General features: G+C 34.1%; 1 protein-coding gene across 15 annotated transcripts in view; it reads right to left on the minus strand.

The window, feature by feature from the left end:
• The window catches only part of RBM46 (RNA binding motif protein 46), a 126,321-nt gene that overhangs the window by 71,747 nt on the left and 38,198 nt on the right, over positions 1-16,376 (minus strand). For 3 of the 15 annotated variants that reach the window (XM_045055749.1, XR_006596643.1, XR_006596642.1), the window contains 2 exons: positions 14,367-14,426; positions 5,865-5,906 (listed from right to left, as the gene is read on the minus strand). The exons of 2 other annotated variants lie outside the window; for them this stretch is intronic. In XM_045055749.1, coding sequence (XP_044911684.1) covers positions 14,371-14,426 — 56 coding nt within the window. In that variant the 3' untranslated portion in view covers positions 5,865-5,906; positions 14,367-14,370. Of the gene's footprint in view, positions 1-4,941; positions 7,018-14,366; positions 14,427-16,376 lie in introns of those variants that run through there. 10 more of the 15 variants (XM_045055748.1, XR_006596640.1, XR_006596639.1 and 7 more) reach the window with 4 other exon arrangements.

Here is a 16,376-nt window from a genome sequence, read left to right on the forward strand (position 1 = left end):
TTTTCTTGTAGTTTTCCAGGTACCTCGACACACCTCTTGCTCTCCGGAAAGGGTTGCAACAGCTCAAAAAATAACTCTCCTGGAATTTGATGCCCATATGTATTTTTATTTACATCAACATTGGAAACTGCAGTCTTCTCTAGTTATGCTGAAAGTATGGATCACGTTGTGTGGTCTTATTTGCTTTTGTTACTGTTCGGGATAGTTTCTAGAGGATGCATAAAGAGATTTGGATGTGGGAGACTTCCATTATCCTTAGAATACTGGGTTCCAATTTTTTTTCCCCATAACCAATTGATTTTAGAAACCCTCCATGTTACAAGAGATTAAGGGATGGCCAGCATGGCAGTAAGAATACTTGCGACTGTCATACACCATTTCTACTTAACAGCAGTGTGACTGGACATGTGCAACCTTATGAGTTTGGTGACCAAGTAATAACCCAGTTCACAGTAGTCTGTATTAAGGCCTAATCATTAGCTAATGGGTGTTTCTCAAAAGGCAAATTATTCATCTCAGAGAATCTGGCTTTGTTCCAAATCCCAGGGGTCTTCTTCAGTATGCATCATACACAATTAGTGATGTATTTTAAATGCACTGGACCCATTGAGTCAAAAGCAGTGAAGTGCATAGCTGCTTGTATTGTTGCATTTACCACCTGGGTTTGTTTTGTCCTGGATCCCTACTCAAAACCCAACTTCTTCAAACTTTAACATTTATTCATTTTTGAGAGACAGAGGGCGCAAGCAGGGTAGGGGCAGATAGAGAGGGAGACAGAATCCGGAAACAGGCTCCAGGCTCCAAGCTGTCAGCACAGAGCCCGACGAGGGGCTCGAACCCATAAACTGTGAGTTCATGACCTGAGCTGAATCAGACGCTTAACTGACTGAGCCATCCAGGTGCCCCTCAAAACCCAACTTCTTATCACTGATCATTGTAGCTTTTCCTAATGTATTTGTGTTCAGATTATAGTTCACTAGAGATCTTCATTTTGGTTCTGAGAAGTTATATGTCTTTTCACTTTGAAAAAAGATGAGGGGCGCCTGGGTGGATCAGTTGGTTAAGTGTACGACTTAGGCTCAGGTCATGATCTCACAGTTCATGGGTTCAAGCCCCACATCAGGCTCTGAGCTGACAGTGCAAAGCCTGCTTGGGATTCTCTCCCCCTCTCTCTGCCCCTCCCTGACTTGTGCTTTCTCTCTCTCAAAATAAATAAAAAAAAACTTAAAAAAATTAAGATAACTGATCGGTAGGTAGATAGACAAACGGATAATCACATTGTGTCTGGGGTAAAGGGAACTTTTAAAGTGTGATCTTATCTGCTTTCTCATAATCACTTAGTTTTCCGTATACCCTTCCACTGTTTGGTATGCAAATATAAGCACACGCAAATGTTTTCTTCCTCTATACCCAAAATACAACATATTATATTACACATATTTCTGAAACTTGCTCTTTTTCACTTAACATTGTCTCTTTCTATATTAGGAATAAAAGTGTCCTTACTCTCTTTTGTACAATTTCTTAATATGCACCAGTGTATTATTTTATCAGTCCCCTAATGATGGGTATTTGGGCTACAAAAATGTTTCAATGAATCACCTTTTTACATATATCATTTTGCACACACATGCAAGTATATTCCAGAATTAGGATTGCTGGGTCAAAAGACTGAAGTATTTGTAATTTTGGACAATAGCTGCCAAATTCTCTTTATATGAATTATACCAATTTATAATTCCAGTGGTAATGTATAAGAATGCTTGTTTCTTTAAAATCTTACAAAACTTTACCAAACCTTTGAATTTCTGCAAATCTGAACTTCTAGTTTGCACTTCTGAGATAAAGCATCTTTTTATACAGGTAAGTGCCACCTGTTCTCTGCCTGGTCATACATTTTATTCATTTTTCTCTTCAGTGGATGCTTTTTGATATTTAGAAATATTAGAGATTAGCCTTTTGTGAAAATTACTTGCAATTCTTATTCACATTTATCATTTGTCTTTTGACGAATGGTACTTTCTTGCCATGCAGACTTTTTAACGTTTATTTATTTTTGGGACAGAGAGAGACAGAGCATGAACGGGGGAGGGGCAGAGAGAGAGGGAGACACAGAATCGGAAACAGGCTCCAGGCTCCGAGCCATCAGCCCAGAGCCCGACGCGGGGCTCGAACTCACAGACCGCGAGGTCGTGACCTGGCTGAAGTCGGACGCTCAACCAACTGCGCCACCCAGGCGCCCCTCCGTGCACACTTTTTAAATTGGACTTATCAATCTTTTCTGGAATGGCTACTAGATTTTGAGTCATAGTTAGAAAAATCTTTCCCAATGTAACCATTGTAAAAGAATTAAACTAGAGAATAAGGCTAAACTTTCTGCATAACCTTTTGATCTGTTTACAAGGGATTTTATGCAAAATGGATCATGGCCACATAATAGGACCTACTTCTCAGCCATGGTCCCTTGCACAGATAATGTGATAAAGGACTGTCTTTAGAACTGTTTCCCTGACCAATGAGCTATATCAAATAGCTAAGAGGTTTATCAATAACAGCTTGTGGTCTACGAACTCAGGAAGCCCTTATTTGAATCAAAGGCCTTATACAACCTATAAGAATTAAAGCAGGAAATAATTAGCAGCTATGTTCACAAGATAAATGAAATTTCATATGAAGTCTGAACAAAATTAATTGCTCATTTATAATATATAAATGGAGTGTTTGACATGAATGTACTGACTTTCTAGATTTCTGCTTGAAGGGAGAAGAGATGAAACACTGAAATTAATAGTATATGATGTATATAATTATATCCAAATAATATCACCTCCCATTTTTGAGTGCCTTCTAGTTGTCAGATGTTTTACTTTTAACATTATAACGTACAGATCACCATTTCAGAAATGGAAGAGTATGACCCAGACAGATCAATAAACTGTGCCCAAGTTCAAAGAACTGTTACTTGGCAGAAATAAGCCAAAGCTTACATATTTTCCATATTACTATGGGTCTCCATATACACTGTGTGGCTTGTAAGCTTTCTCAATTGCCTGTGTGTGTGTGTGTGTGTGTGTGTGTGTGTGTGTGTGTGTTTTAATGAAAATGTGGGATCTTGCATTATGATGATTTGGACCATTACAAACATTTCTATGAAAAACTATAGTAATCTGTTTATTCTGGCTTGGAGTCTGAGTAACCTCTGTATCCCAAGGATATTAGCACAGTAGCTGACTGAATAAACATTCCATGTTTGCTGAAGGAGTGATATGAGCCTGTAAATCATGGTAATTAAGTTGCAAAATCTACGCAATTCACCGTTATGTCAGGAAAAAAATTAATTTTGGTTTAGTATCTATGTTCATTTAAATTAGAAAATCTAAAGCAATAACCTGGAAAGTATTGCATATGGTTATATGGAATGAGCCTTCTATACAGAGTGTGAGAAAAATGAGACTAAAGTTGACCCCTGAAAAACATGGGAGGTGAGGAGTGCCAACCACCCCCCCCAACACACACATAGTTGAAACTCCACATATAAGCTTTGACTCCCTCAAAACTTAACTAAGAGCCTACTGTTATCTGAAGCCTTACCAGTAATATAAAGTCTACTAACACACATGTATTACATGTATTATACACTATATTCTTACACTAAAGTAAGCTAGAGGAAAGAAAAAAATCGTAAGAGAAAATACATTTACAGTACTGTACTGTATAAAAAATCCTTGTGTAGGGGGCGCCTGGGTGGCGCAGTCGGTTAAGCGTCCGACTTCAGCCAGGTCACGATCTCGCGGTCTGTGAGTTCGAGCCCCGCATCGGGCTCCAGGCTGATGGCTCGGAGCCTGGAGCCTGTTACCGATTCTGTGTCTCCCTCTCTCTCTGCCCCTCCCCCGTTCATGCTCTGTCTCTCTCTGTCCCAAAAATAAATAAACGTTGAAAAAAAAAATTAAAAAAAAAAAAAATCCTGTGTAAGTGAATCTGCCCAGTTCAAATCTGTGCTGTTCAAGGGTCAACTGTAATTTACTCTCCACATAACCTCTTTATTTTTTTTAAATGTTTACTTATTTGAGAGAGTGAGAGGGAGTGAGCAGGGGAGGGGCAGGGAGAGAAGGAGACAGAGAATCCCAAGCAGGGTCCACACTGTCGGCACAGAGCCCAACAGCGGGCCTCAAACTCATGAACCACGAAATCATGACCTGAGCCAAAATCAAGAGTTGGTTGCTTAACGGACTGAGCCACCCAGGCAACCTTCCATATGACTTCTGCTAGAAACTTTAAGCTAGTAGAAGAAATTATCTACAACTATTTCATATTCTGTGTATGCAAATTCCATGTCCTCTGCAGCTATAGAATGAGTTAATCAACAGAGTTAACAGTTGGTATCTAAGAGCAGAAAAATTTTTATTTCATTTTCAATTATGTAAACCATCATTAGAAATTCATTATAGGGGCACCTGGGTGACTCAGTTGGTTAAGTGTCTGACTTTAGTTTAGGTCATGATGTCATGGTCCATGGATCTGAGCCCCACGTTGGGATCTGTGCTGACAACTAGGAGTCTGGAGCCCACTTCAGATTCTGTATGTCTCTCTCTCTCTCTGCCCCTCCCCTACTCCCACACACTCTCTCTCTAAGATAAATAATAAACATTAAAAAAAATTTTTTGAAAAGAAATTCATTATAAATATACCTTAAAAAACCATTAAACTCTCAAAATGACAGGATTCATTAAGTATTAATTAAGTAAAAGAAGGAAACTTCACTGGTTTTACCAACAAAATATTTCTATTGGCTCCCGAAAACGATTTTGGTTACTGTGTTTCACTAAACTAACAATCTTCTGTACGCAACATCCTTTGCTTTGGTCCCATGAAAAGCTCAAAGTGACTGTGAGAGCTAATTTTTTTGTGCTTACTAATAAACAAAAATAAAACACATGCATATTAGAAGCATCACATATTTAATGTCAAAGAATTTGAATTCAAGTACAAAAATTAAACAACACATGATTTCAACATTAAAAAACCATTAACACTTATTATTCAAACAACTATATAGTGAATGTCAAAAACAAAAGAAGCATAACTATAAAAACCTGAAATACATTAACAGCAAAATTATAATTTATTACTATAACAAATAATTAACTAAAATATTTATAGTTGTCTTCAAGGACCACAATGGTATACTGCTTTTTCTTGGTACTGCATAAAATTTGCATCTTAATCTTTTGTCCCTTCATTACTTTCTACATAATAGTTAGATGCTTCTGGTTATACAATCCTTATAATCTCTAATATAGATAGTGATCCTTGGTAATCAAATCTAGTATAACCATTCTCTGCAAGTGCTTAAATATTTGTGAAATGCCATTTAGCAAAATTATTATGCAAAAATTTAACTTAAACTACTGGGTTCTATTTCCCACTCAGGAATTAGAAGTATTTAAAATCCCAAAAGTTTAAAAAGAATAGTTTGCTATACCTTTATCAAGGGTAACCACTGAATAACTTTTTAAACTTAGCATTTTTATAAGTTCTAGAACTGTAGGTTACTCAAAATTACGGTTGATGTTTCCTATGTTGAAATAAATATGTATTTATCATTTTAAAACCAAATGTGTAAACCCGATTCTAAAATGAAACTAAAGTATTTTAGTTTGCATGCTTTACAAAGAAACTTTCATACTCATGTTTACAATATCTTCTTCAGAAGAATGAGGCCTGATTGGAGATATATAGTCGCTGTCCAACATGGCTGCCATTAGCAAGTGATATTGTTGGTGACAAGGGATAGCTTGGATAAGAATAAGGCCTTGAAGTATAAGGAAGCCCGCTGGGAGTCGCAGAAGAGAGGGTAGCACTAACAGGGGAAAGACTATTTATTGAGCTGCGACGGAAATTGTAGTCTGTAAATAAATACATGAACAATTATGCTGCACATCTTTATGGATACAAATTTAATTCAAAGAGACAAAGCGTTAAAACTATAATCACAGTTTAACATAATGTCCTAACATCCGAAATCCTGCTAATACTATTTTGCTGGTAAAGACTGAGCATTCACTGCATTGCAAGTTCTGATAGTTTTATCAGCCAGTATTATGTTTCTTTCACTGACTCAGCGCTTCAGAGATATTACTAGAATGCGTTCTTGGATATCTTTTTCTTACATATCTTTCAATTATAAGCTTTGTGTCTTTTTGATCACAGAAAAAAAAAAAGAGAACCTCTGATTTCTCTTGCTCCACAATGAAGCTCCTTTTAAATTTGGTTCTTATGCTAAGGGGTAGTCCATGGAGAAAAGATAAAAAACAGCAAATTCATATTTGCTTATTTTTTCTTGAAACTGTATTAGGCATCAAACCAGACGAAGCATTCTCCCCTGGACTGCAAAAACATTTGGTGTAAACTAACTGACCAATATTTCATTATTTAAATACTAATATAAACGTTTGTATAACTCAATACACCAATTTAACATTAGAGTTCCTACTTGTACCATAAAACAATAAAATGAATCATGTTTATAAAATTAACTTCAAGAAACCATTATCAACTTATAGTATAGAAAAACCCAAAAATTAAAACCGAATTATTTTTTTAAAAACCAATTATATTTGAAATATTACTATTCCACAATAAACATTCATCTTATGCATCAATAATTTCCTGCTTCATTAATTATAATGTTTATATATGTTTATGAATATTAAAGACCAAATTGGTAAATCCTGTACTTTCCAAAAACTCAACTATGTTCTTTAGGGTAGTAGAAGCCAAGGGTCTGACAATGACTATAAAATGATTATTTATAAAAGTCATGGTGTTTCTAGGAAGGAAAGAAAAGGAATAAGGTAATCCAATGTACAAATAAGGTTTTTTTCTATATTTTCCTGGTATTATAGATGAGGCCTAAAACACTGAGCATTAACTGAATGTTGTCATGGGACTTAATATTTAGCCAACAGGAATGAGACCAACTGCAGGAGAGTAAGCTCAAGCAACATCAGTAAGGACCTAGTTAAGAAAAAAAATGGAAAAAAACAAAAATCAGTTAAAGATAGGTTTAATTTCTAGCACCATAAAACTCTAACTTTATTAATTTTATAATCTTTTTATTTTTTATTAATGGTACCCATAAGATTAATAAAAGCAGTCTGTTCCGAGAAGAAAAATACATTAAAAATATCCAGTTCAAAATACTTTCAGCATTTTGAAATTGGATAAAGAATTACTCTGATACCATTTGCTTTTCTAATATCCAAAGTAGGATAAGTAGGTATCACAGAAGTATTTTTCTTCTCTTAAAGGATCCACTTTGCCTGAAGGGTATGGTATTTAGTATTGACAGAAACCTTAATGCTCCTATAACTCAATTGCTTAAAAAAAAAGTTCTGATTCTCTCCTCCTAAAGATTATTACACAAATATAGTCAATTCCTTATTAGCCATGTATCTACAATACAACTAGCTCTTTCAATTTTTAACAGTGCAGTCACAGACAATATGAGTTAGAAAAACAGATCTTTTAACTGTTAGACTTCTCAGGGAAAATGTAGTTTTCAGAGAAATTACTTTCACTTGGGGCTGACATCCATTCAACAGTTAATGCAGCCTATTCACTGAAATATAAATAAAAGAGGTATCTTCAGGAAATCATTTCACAAAGAAGACAGCCAGGCAATTGGCTACTGGCATAGTACTTAGGTCTGAAAATGGGCATTCCTAATGGTCTCCTAGGTAAAAACACACTAATCAGCTGTGGTCTTCTCACATTTCTAAAGAGACTAAAGTACAAAATTAAATGTTGATTTTGAAGACTTTATTCATATAGGATAAACCAAGAAAAAAAAAATTTCCCCCTGATACTACAAAGCTTAAGAAATGAAAGCTTCAATGTTTGTTAAGATTTTACAAGCATTTCAAAAATAAATTTTATTGCAATATAAGAATCTAAACATATTCAGAAAAACACATCTGGGTGATTAGAAAACACATTATCAAATAGTAACTAGTGACATAAACCTAGATAAGTCATGTTTTCCTTAGCTCTAACACACAATATATATCACAGAAAATAAAAATCAGAAAGAATCACTTTTATAAAATAACAAATTAATAAGTGAGTCAAAATTCCTACCACATACTTAACTTGCCCATCCCTGGTTTTGTTTCCCAATGAACATCCTTAGCTCTTCAATCCCACTGTTTCTGCCTCAGACTGGGATCTACACTCCCCTTTCCCTTTCTGAAGGGAATGATACGAGTTTTACGCTCAGAATTACTCAACTGTCTTAATATTCTTTTTAAATTAAGGTACAATTTACATACAATAAAATGCATACATCCTATGCGTTCATTTCAATGAGTTTTGATAATTGTATAAACTTATGCAAACAATACCTAAAACAAGATCTAACACATATCCACCAATCCAGAAGCTCCCTGTGCTCCCTTTCAATCAATAGCCCTTCTGTTGGAGGCAACCACTTTCTGATTTCTCACTATAGCTTAGATTTGCCTATCCTTAAACTTCACATAAAATGTATTTTTTAAGTTCTTTTTATGTCCAGCTTCTTTCTCTCAATATAATTTCTAAGATTCATCCATGTATATCATGTATGTCAGTAGTTTATTCCTTTTTTATTGTTCATCAGTATTGTTGTTATGTATGTACCATGTTTTTTATCCATTTACCTGTTGACAGATAAATATTTGAGCTGTTTCTAAACTCTATTACGAATAAAGCTACTATGAGCATTCTTCCACAATTCTTTTTGTGGATATATGTTTTCATTTATTTTGGGTAAATAACTGGGATTAAAATTATTGGATCATAGGGCAAATAGATACTGCTGCACCATTCTCCATGGTGTGACCATTTTACATTCACACCAGTAAACTATGAGAGCTCGGGCTGCCCCACATCTTCACCAACACTTGGTATTTATTGCTAGAGTTTTTAATCAGAACTATTCCAGTAATGTGAAATGGTATCTCATTTTGGTTTTAATTTAGATTTCCCTTGTGACTAATAATGTATTCAGTGCCCATTTGAATATGTTCTTTAGTAAGATATGTATCCAAGCCTTTTGTTCATTTTTATTGGTTTGACTTTCTATTGTTGATTATTATTAATAAAGTTTTTAACTAATCAAATTCTCTAATTCAAAATCATAAACCAGGGATCGGTTGAGTCCTCAGTAGCCTCTAATTCCAACCACCTCTTTTCACTGAAAAATGACACAGACAAAAGACGGGTGATTAAGTGACTGTTCAATATTCCCAGTGTTGAAGAAAAACAAGTTAAAAATTAGGCCTCCTAATTCCTAGGAAACTATTCTACTTGACCAAACTTTTTCACTCTGGCAATCTTCAGGAAAGTATATCAAGAGGTTGTCATGGCTAGGGGAACAGAAATATAGTAGATGGTGCGCTAAGCTACCTGGCTGCAGCTTGCACCTGCCCAGCCCGACACTTGCATTTCAACCCACACAGCTCTGCGTTCCCTTGTTTTATATGCTACATGTTATCTAATAATTTCATTTCAAGAAAAGGCCCTTTTACAAAAGAAAAAAATGTGAGAATAACTTGCTCTAATATAGAGACAGCATTTTGATCAAATCCTCTAGAATTCTGTATTTATATCTTGAATGAATATAAACATTTTCACAGAATAACTTTGATCTATATAAAGACTAGCATATAGGCTTAACCTTACGTGCCAATTCTAATCAAGTAGTATGGCTAAAAGGATCCCAAATTCCAAATGATTTGGAAGCTGAGTCTAGAATGAGCAGGAAAGTGAATAGTTAGTAACTGTTGTGCCACTGACAGGGGAGCAAGTGCAGAGACTGGCAGCACATTCACCACCTACTTGTCAATCCCACTTTTGTAAGCGATGTTAAGTTGGTCTACTACATTTCTCTGTCCAACACAAGAGATGAATACCACCAATACATTTCTCAGTGAAAATCTATGCAATGGACGTAAACTGCTTTACTCCATTTGTGTCTAGTTTTTTTGTTTGTTTTTGATTGTCTTACATATCTTGAGCAAACACCATGGATTCTCTGCTTTTCTGCTTCATATAAAGAGGGAGGAATTCCTTAATAGAGACCTTAAGTTGTGTTCAATGAAAGTGTCTTCTTATATACTTATTTTGGCTTTTTCTTTTAGTTCGTTTCTGACCACACTCTTTAATTTTCCGTTAATAAGTATATTCCTCATAACTGTTTTTTTCTTCTCCTTGTTAACTATTTAAGTTCTACCTTCACATCCACTCCCTCTTTCTGATGTACCCTTTTTAGGCGTACAATTCAGTGTTTTTTAAAACATTCACGAAGTTGTGCAACCAACACCACTATCCTTTCTCACCTTAAGGTGATTTTCATCACCTTAAACAAAAACTGTACCTATTAGCAGTCACCCGCCCCCCAATCTCTCCCCCAGGCCTAGCAACCACTAATTTTTCTGTTTCTATTGATTTGCCTATTCTGGATTTTTGATATAAATGGGATCATACAATTCATGTCATCTTTTTTTAACTGACTTCTTCACATAACGTTTTCAAGGTTCATCCATGTTGTAGTATATATGAGAACTTCATTCATTTTTATATCTCTTGCGTGAACATACCACATTTTGTTTATCCAATCAGTCAATGGACATTTACTTTGTTTCTACCTGTTGGCTGTTATGAATAATGCTGCTAAGGAATAATGTGTACAAAATTTTGTATGGACACATGTTTTCCATTCTCTGGAGTAAATAACTAGAAATGGGATATGCTGGGTCATATGGTAATTTTTCCAATGTTTATTTATTTATTTTGAGTGTGTGAGAGAGAGAGAGAGAAAGAGAGGGAGAGAGCACAGTGTGCACACAGGAACAGGGATAGGGACAGAGAGAGAGGGAGAGCAAAATTCCCAAGAAGGCTCTGAACTGTCAGCACAGAGCCCAACGTGGGGCTCAACCTCACCACCATAAGATCATGGCCTGAGCCAAAATCAAGAGTTGGGAGCTCAACTGACTGAACTACCCAGGTGCCCCTGGGTAATTCAGTCAGTTGAGCTCCCAACTCTTGATTTTATGTTTAACTTTTAAACATAAACATAAAATTTTATGTTTAACTTTTTTAGGTACTGCCAAACTGTTGATTTTATGTTTAACTTTTAAACATAAACATAAAATTTTATGTTTAACTTTTTTAGGTACTGCCAAACTGTTGATTTTATGTTTAACTTTTAAACATAAACATAAAATTTTATGTTTAACTTTTTTAGGTACTGCCAAACTGTTTTCCAAGAAAGCTATACTATTTTACCCTCCCAAAAGCAATGAATGAGAATGAACCACCCAATTACTTTGATCTATAAAATGCATTTCCCATGCCTTTAACACATATCCCTACCTTTAATACATATTTGAATCACTTCTTTAGATTTCTTTGGGATCTTTATTAAAATGTCTTTAAAAATTTCCTCACGCCACCATTTTATTATTTCAATTTCTAACATTCAAACAGCCATAACTGAAATGACTCAGTTGCTTTCTTTCACTGTACTCTAGCTGCCAAAGCGTTTTTTTAACAGGATTGTACATACCGCAGCACAAAAACATGACTGGGTTCAAACAAAGATTTTAAATACTATATTATAATGTAAATAACATTTATCATTATTTGGTACTCTCCATCCTAGTAAAAAATATCAAGAGCTAACTATGAAGCAGAGGAAGGAATTTTCAAAATTGCTAATTATTAAACAACTTGTAGCCTATGACATACTTAAAAGTCATTAACTAGAAATTTTTAAGTAATACTTTTGGCTAATACAGGAGTTATTAATATTATCAATACAACAGTTATTATCAAATTTACTGGCGTTTTTACCTCTATTTACTTTCCTTATTACAATTAAATTCTGACCAAAAAACCCTATTTTTATCCTCTACTTAATTTTTGCCATAGACGACTGACAGCAAAGAGCAAGAGGAAACATGAAGTGACCAATGTTTTTTTCTAAGAAAGACTAGGCTCACAGAGTAACTTAGGTCAGTTCTTCTGTTTTAAGAGGATTTTTAGGAGGCTTTGAGAATGCTAATCTTAGTAATGGCAGCTGGATAAGAATGAAAGTTATTATCTCTAACTCCTTTCTTATAAAGTATAAGTTTGTTAGTTCTCTGTTTTTACTAGAGTAATTATATTTCTCAGATTCAGTTTTGGGGTAGGGTAAAAATCATCTGCTTTTGTTTTTAATTCAAGTATTTTTTTTTTAATTCACAAGGTTGCTTTTCCATATAATTTTGAAAGAATAATTTGGGTTTCAAATTCTTACTGTGAAACTTTTGACAGCACATTACAATTTACATAATTGTCAGATATCTGTAATTTTATTTTTAAGAATTAAAACTGTTTCATTCCAAATTATCTAAAGATTGTAACTTAAACTTTCAAAAACAAAGGTCTGAAATTCTAGCAAAAGCACACTAATAATATACAGTGCCAGCAATCCGGTCACCTGGGAAAGAAGGCCGAAGGAGTAACGTTACATTAGGGATGTCAGAAATGTTTGTTTCTTGATTATGATATCATTTCACAGATGTAGACATAAATCAAAACTGACCAAAGTGTACACTTTAAATGTGCATTTTATTGTATGTAAATTATACCTCAATAAGGTTATAAACAAAACCCAAGCATTTCTTTGAGTTAGTTTCAGGGTTTCATAACCTATATCCCCATACAATTCAAGAACTTCAAAATAAGAATCCCTTAGCCAAATAAAATCTTGAAAAAAATTTAGTCAAAATGGATTTAACACTTACACAGATTGCTACTACAATGATTTTCAACATGCTAATACGCATTATGATTTTTCCAAGGGCAGTATATAGTACACAGTTTTTCCCAAATTTGTCTGACCTTAGAAAGTCATTTCACTGAACAACTTTGCAAATCACTTTGGGAAGAACTTTTAATGGGGCCAATATGTGATAGGAAAACACTGAAAGCAAAACAGAAAAATTCTTGAACTATGTTAAACACAGTGATCACAAATTCAAATGCCCTCAGGGGCTAAAATGTAACAAACAAACAGAGAACTCAAAGAGGACCAAATGTAAAATAGGAGTCTAGCTATTTGTACTGAAATTAAACCAAGCTGCTTTCCTTGCAAAAAACGAAGGAGACCAAACCATATCTGGAGCTTCCAGTTTGCTACCTCTGTTTAATAGATTATGTCAAATTCCTTTTAATGACAATTTCTAAACCATTTGGAAAAGATTAACAGAAAAGGAACTGGTAAAACAGAAAATTATGATCTGAGCTACAGTTTACCTAGGCTTCAGTATGGCTCAAAAACTGCAGTTCCCTAGAAAAACTATCTAGGCAAAAGTAAAGAGAAGAAAAAAAGTCTTAGGAAAGATAGCAACTCTTTTCAAGTTTCATTTCTATCAGTAAAATTAGTCCTCATCATTCAAAATTTGAACTACAAAAACTTTTAAGAAAAGGTATTTCTGAGAATAGCAACACATACTTGAATTTATATGTTAAGATCTATAAAAATACAGTTATATGCCTCAAGCATAATAAATAGATTTCCTTATACCTGAAGTGTGAATTCTATTAGGAAGTTATACTTGAGTACTTACTAAGTGCCAAAAATAACTACAACATCAGCACTACCTTAATCTTTATAATAGCCTTACAATAAGTACTATTATTTTCTTCCTTAACAACCAGGAAATTAAGGCACAGAAAGATGAAATACCTTACTCAAAAACACAGAACTAGTACACGGATTCTGCTCAGGGAACAATAACATTCTTTTTGCCTCAACATGTGAAAAGGAGTCTGAATGGTCTGAATGGTAGTCATTATTCAAACTATAAACCACCTTTAATAACCTACTAAAACTTCTCCTTCTCAATAGAATGTTGGAAAAACTAAAGAGTGAATCCTAGTAAACATAACTTTTATTCTAAATGGTATCAAAAATAATTTTGGTTTTCTTAGTTCAAAAACATAGATAAAAATTCTTCAGAGAAGTTTGAGAAATGCTGAATAATCTATATATTACATTCACTCCCACTACATCTACATTAAAATACTGTTTATCGTGTTTGGTGGTTCAAAATGTTACACTAGTATGTTTATAAGCTTTAAGAAGACCTGAAATATGGAAACTAGTTTAACTTTTTAAAACTCTGCTTAATGAATCTATAATTAAATAAAGCTATCATAATCAAAATATTTCACAAGCTTTCATTCGACAATTTAAAATATATCTTCTTATAACCATAACTTGTAACTGACTTTCTGAAAACTAAATATATCACTTAACATTCCTAAAGACTTTTTCTTACCTGTTTATTTTCTCCAAATTCTTCTATATAGGTCCAGGCTGAAGAGACTGTGTTCCCTGTCTGTAAGCAGTGAAGACAGAAAAGAATGGAGTCTTTAGTTATCCCTAACCTTGGAAGTGCATGGAATCCTTGATAACTTTAGTTAAAAACCTTCTGATCAGTAAATAGGAAAATAAAATTAGAGAACAAAAGAAACAAGTGACAAATAATTTCTGAATTTCTGCAAAGATGAACAAAGAGAAAGGTATTCTAAACAAAAAGTCTGACTTAATACATTACCAAAAAAAAAAAATCTTCCTATACAAATTAAGTCCTTATTAGTTGGTTTTTCCAAGAAATACTACTCTACTAATAAAATAAAGGACTAAAAACAAATAAGACTGCCTAACTTCTGGTAAGTAGATAGCCAAAGAACCTAAACAAATGTGAAAAATATCAAAATCCTTTCCTTCGGTCTTAAAAAGATATAGATGGCCAAAATAATACTAAGCTTAAAAAAATGTTATTAACAGCTAAACTTTATCTACTTGAAGCCTAATGTAACCATATCTGTATAGTACAACTTTGGACATTCATACATTTTAGTGGTTATCTCTTTATATCCCTTAAAGTTTTCTGGTAGGGATGTACATCCAACTCCATGCTAAGATACTGTGCAAAAAAGTATGAACAAATGAAAATGTTCGATGATCCACACAGAATGACAGATTTTTAAATAGCCATCTTAAAGAGTACTCAGCAGAAAAAAAACTCACAATATTTTCTTGATTTTTATATGATGAAATTAGATAACTTCAATCAACCCTCCTGGTGAGAATTAGAAAATGTAGGTAATTATTAAAAGCAAAAATATCCATCTGAAAGCACTGAGAAGGACCAAGAAAGACAGTGAAGAATTATGGGACCATAATCTTGGATAAGAAGGAAACCCAAAGTGGTTTACACATCTTTTGGAGGTGTGTTTCCCCTAGAAGGACTGACCAACTCAAGAGGGATCTGACAGACAAGGGAAGATAACCGGAGACAGACAAATTTCCGTGCCTTTTAAAAGGGCAAAATTAGAGCTGCGGAGCTAGTGATAAGGCATGCCTGGAATCCGAATAAACCTGAACTAGAAGTAGACCAACTTTTAAAGAGACTAAATTCAACTTCAATTCTTCCCAATCCCTGCCTGGATTAAGGCAATCTGTGATTGCCAGTCCCTTGGCCATCTTTCTGAAGCAAAATAAATCTTCTCTGAGTAAACGTAACAACATGCTAGCTTTCAAATTACCTCTATATTTTTCATATACAATATCTGACATTCAATCAAAAATAACCAGTCATACAAAGATAAAACAATGTGACCTAAAACCAAACAGAAACAACAGTTAACTGTAACTGATCTACAGGGAATTTAGATAAAGTTTTCAGAACTGAATATTAATAACTATGCCTAACATGCTAAAGGAAATAAAAGACTGAAAATTTTGAAGAAAAAATACAAAGCATAAAGAGTCAAATGAAATTCTAGAACTGAGAAATCCAAATAAATGGTTTTATCGGCATGTTAGACACAGATTACAAAAAAAAAAAAAAAAAAAGAATTCATGAACCAAACAAAAGGTCTGAAGAAAATACACAGACTAACCATACAAAACAATGAAAAATGTAGAATACATACATGGGATACACTAAAGAGGTCTAACATAGGTGTAATTGGAATACCATTATAAAAAGGAAGAAAAAATGAGACAAAAGCAGTATTTGAAAACAGATTAACTTAGAACTTTCTAAAACAAATGATTAACATTAATCTACAGATTTCAGAAGTGGTGAAGGGTCTCAGTTAAGATAAAGACCAAGAAAACAATATGTAAGTCCATCACCATGACACTTCCAAAAATCACAAAGAGAAAATATTAAAACTTTCCCAGGGATAGGGTTTATGGTTAAAAGGACCAGTAAGTAAATTACCACTGACTTCTCAACAGAAACCATGGAAGCCAGAAGACAGTGAGTGGAATTATA

Source organism: Felis catus, chromosome B1, assembly GCF_018350175.1.
Source record: "Felis catus isolate Fca126 chromosome B1, F.catus_Fca126_mat1.0, whole genome shotgun sequence".
NCBI classification, from domain to species: Eukaryota; Metazoa; Chordata; class Mammalia; order Carnivora; family Felidae; genus Felis; species Felis catus.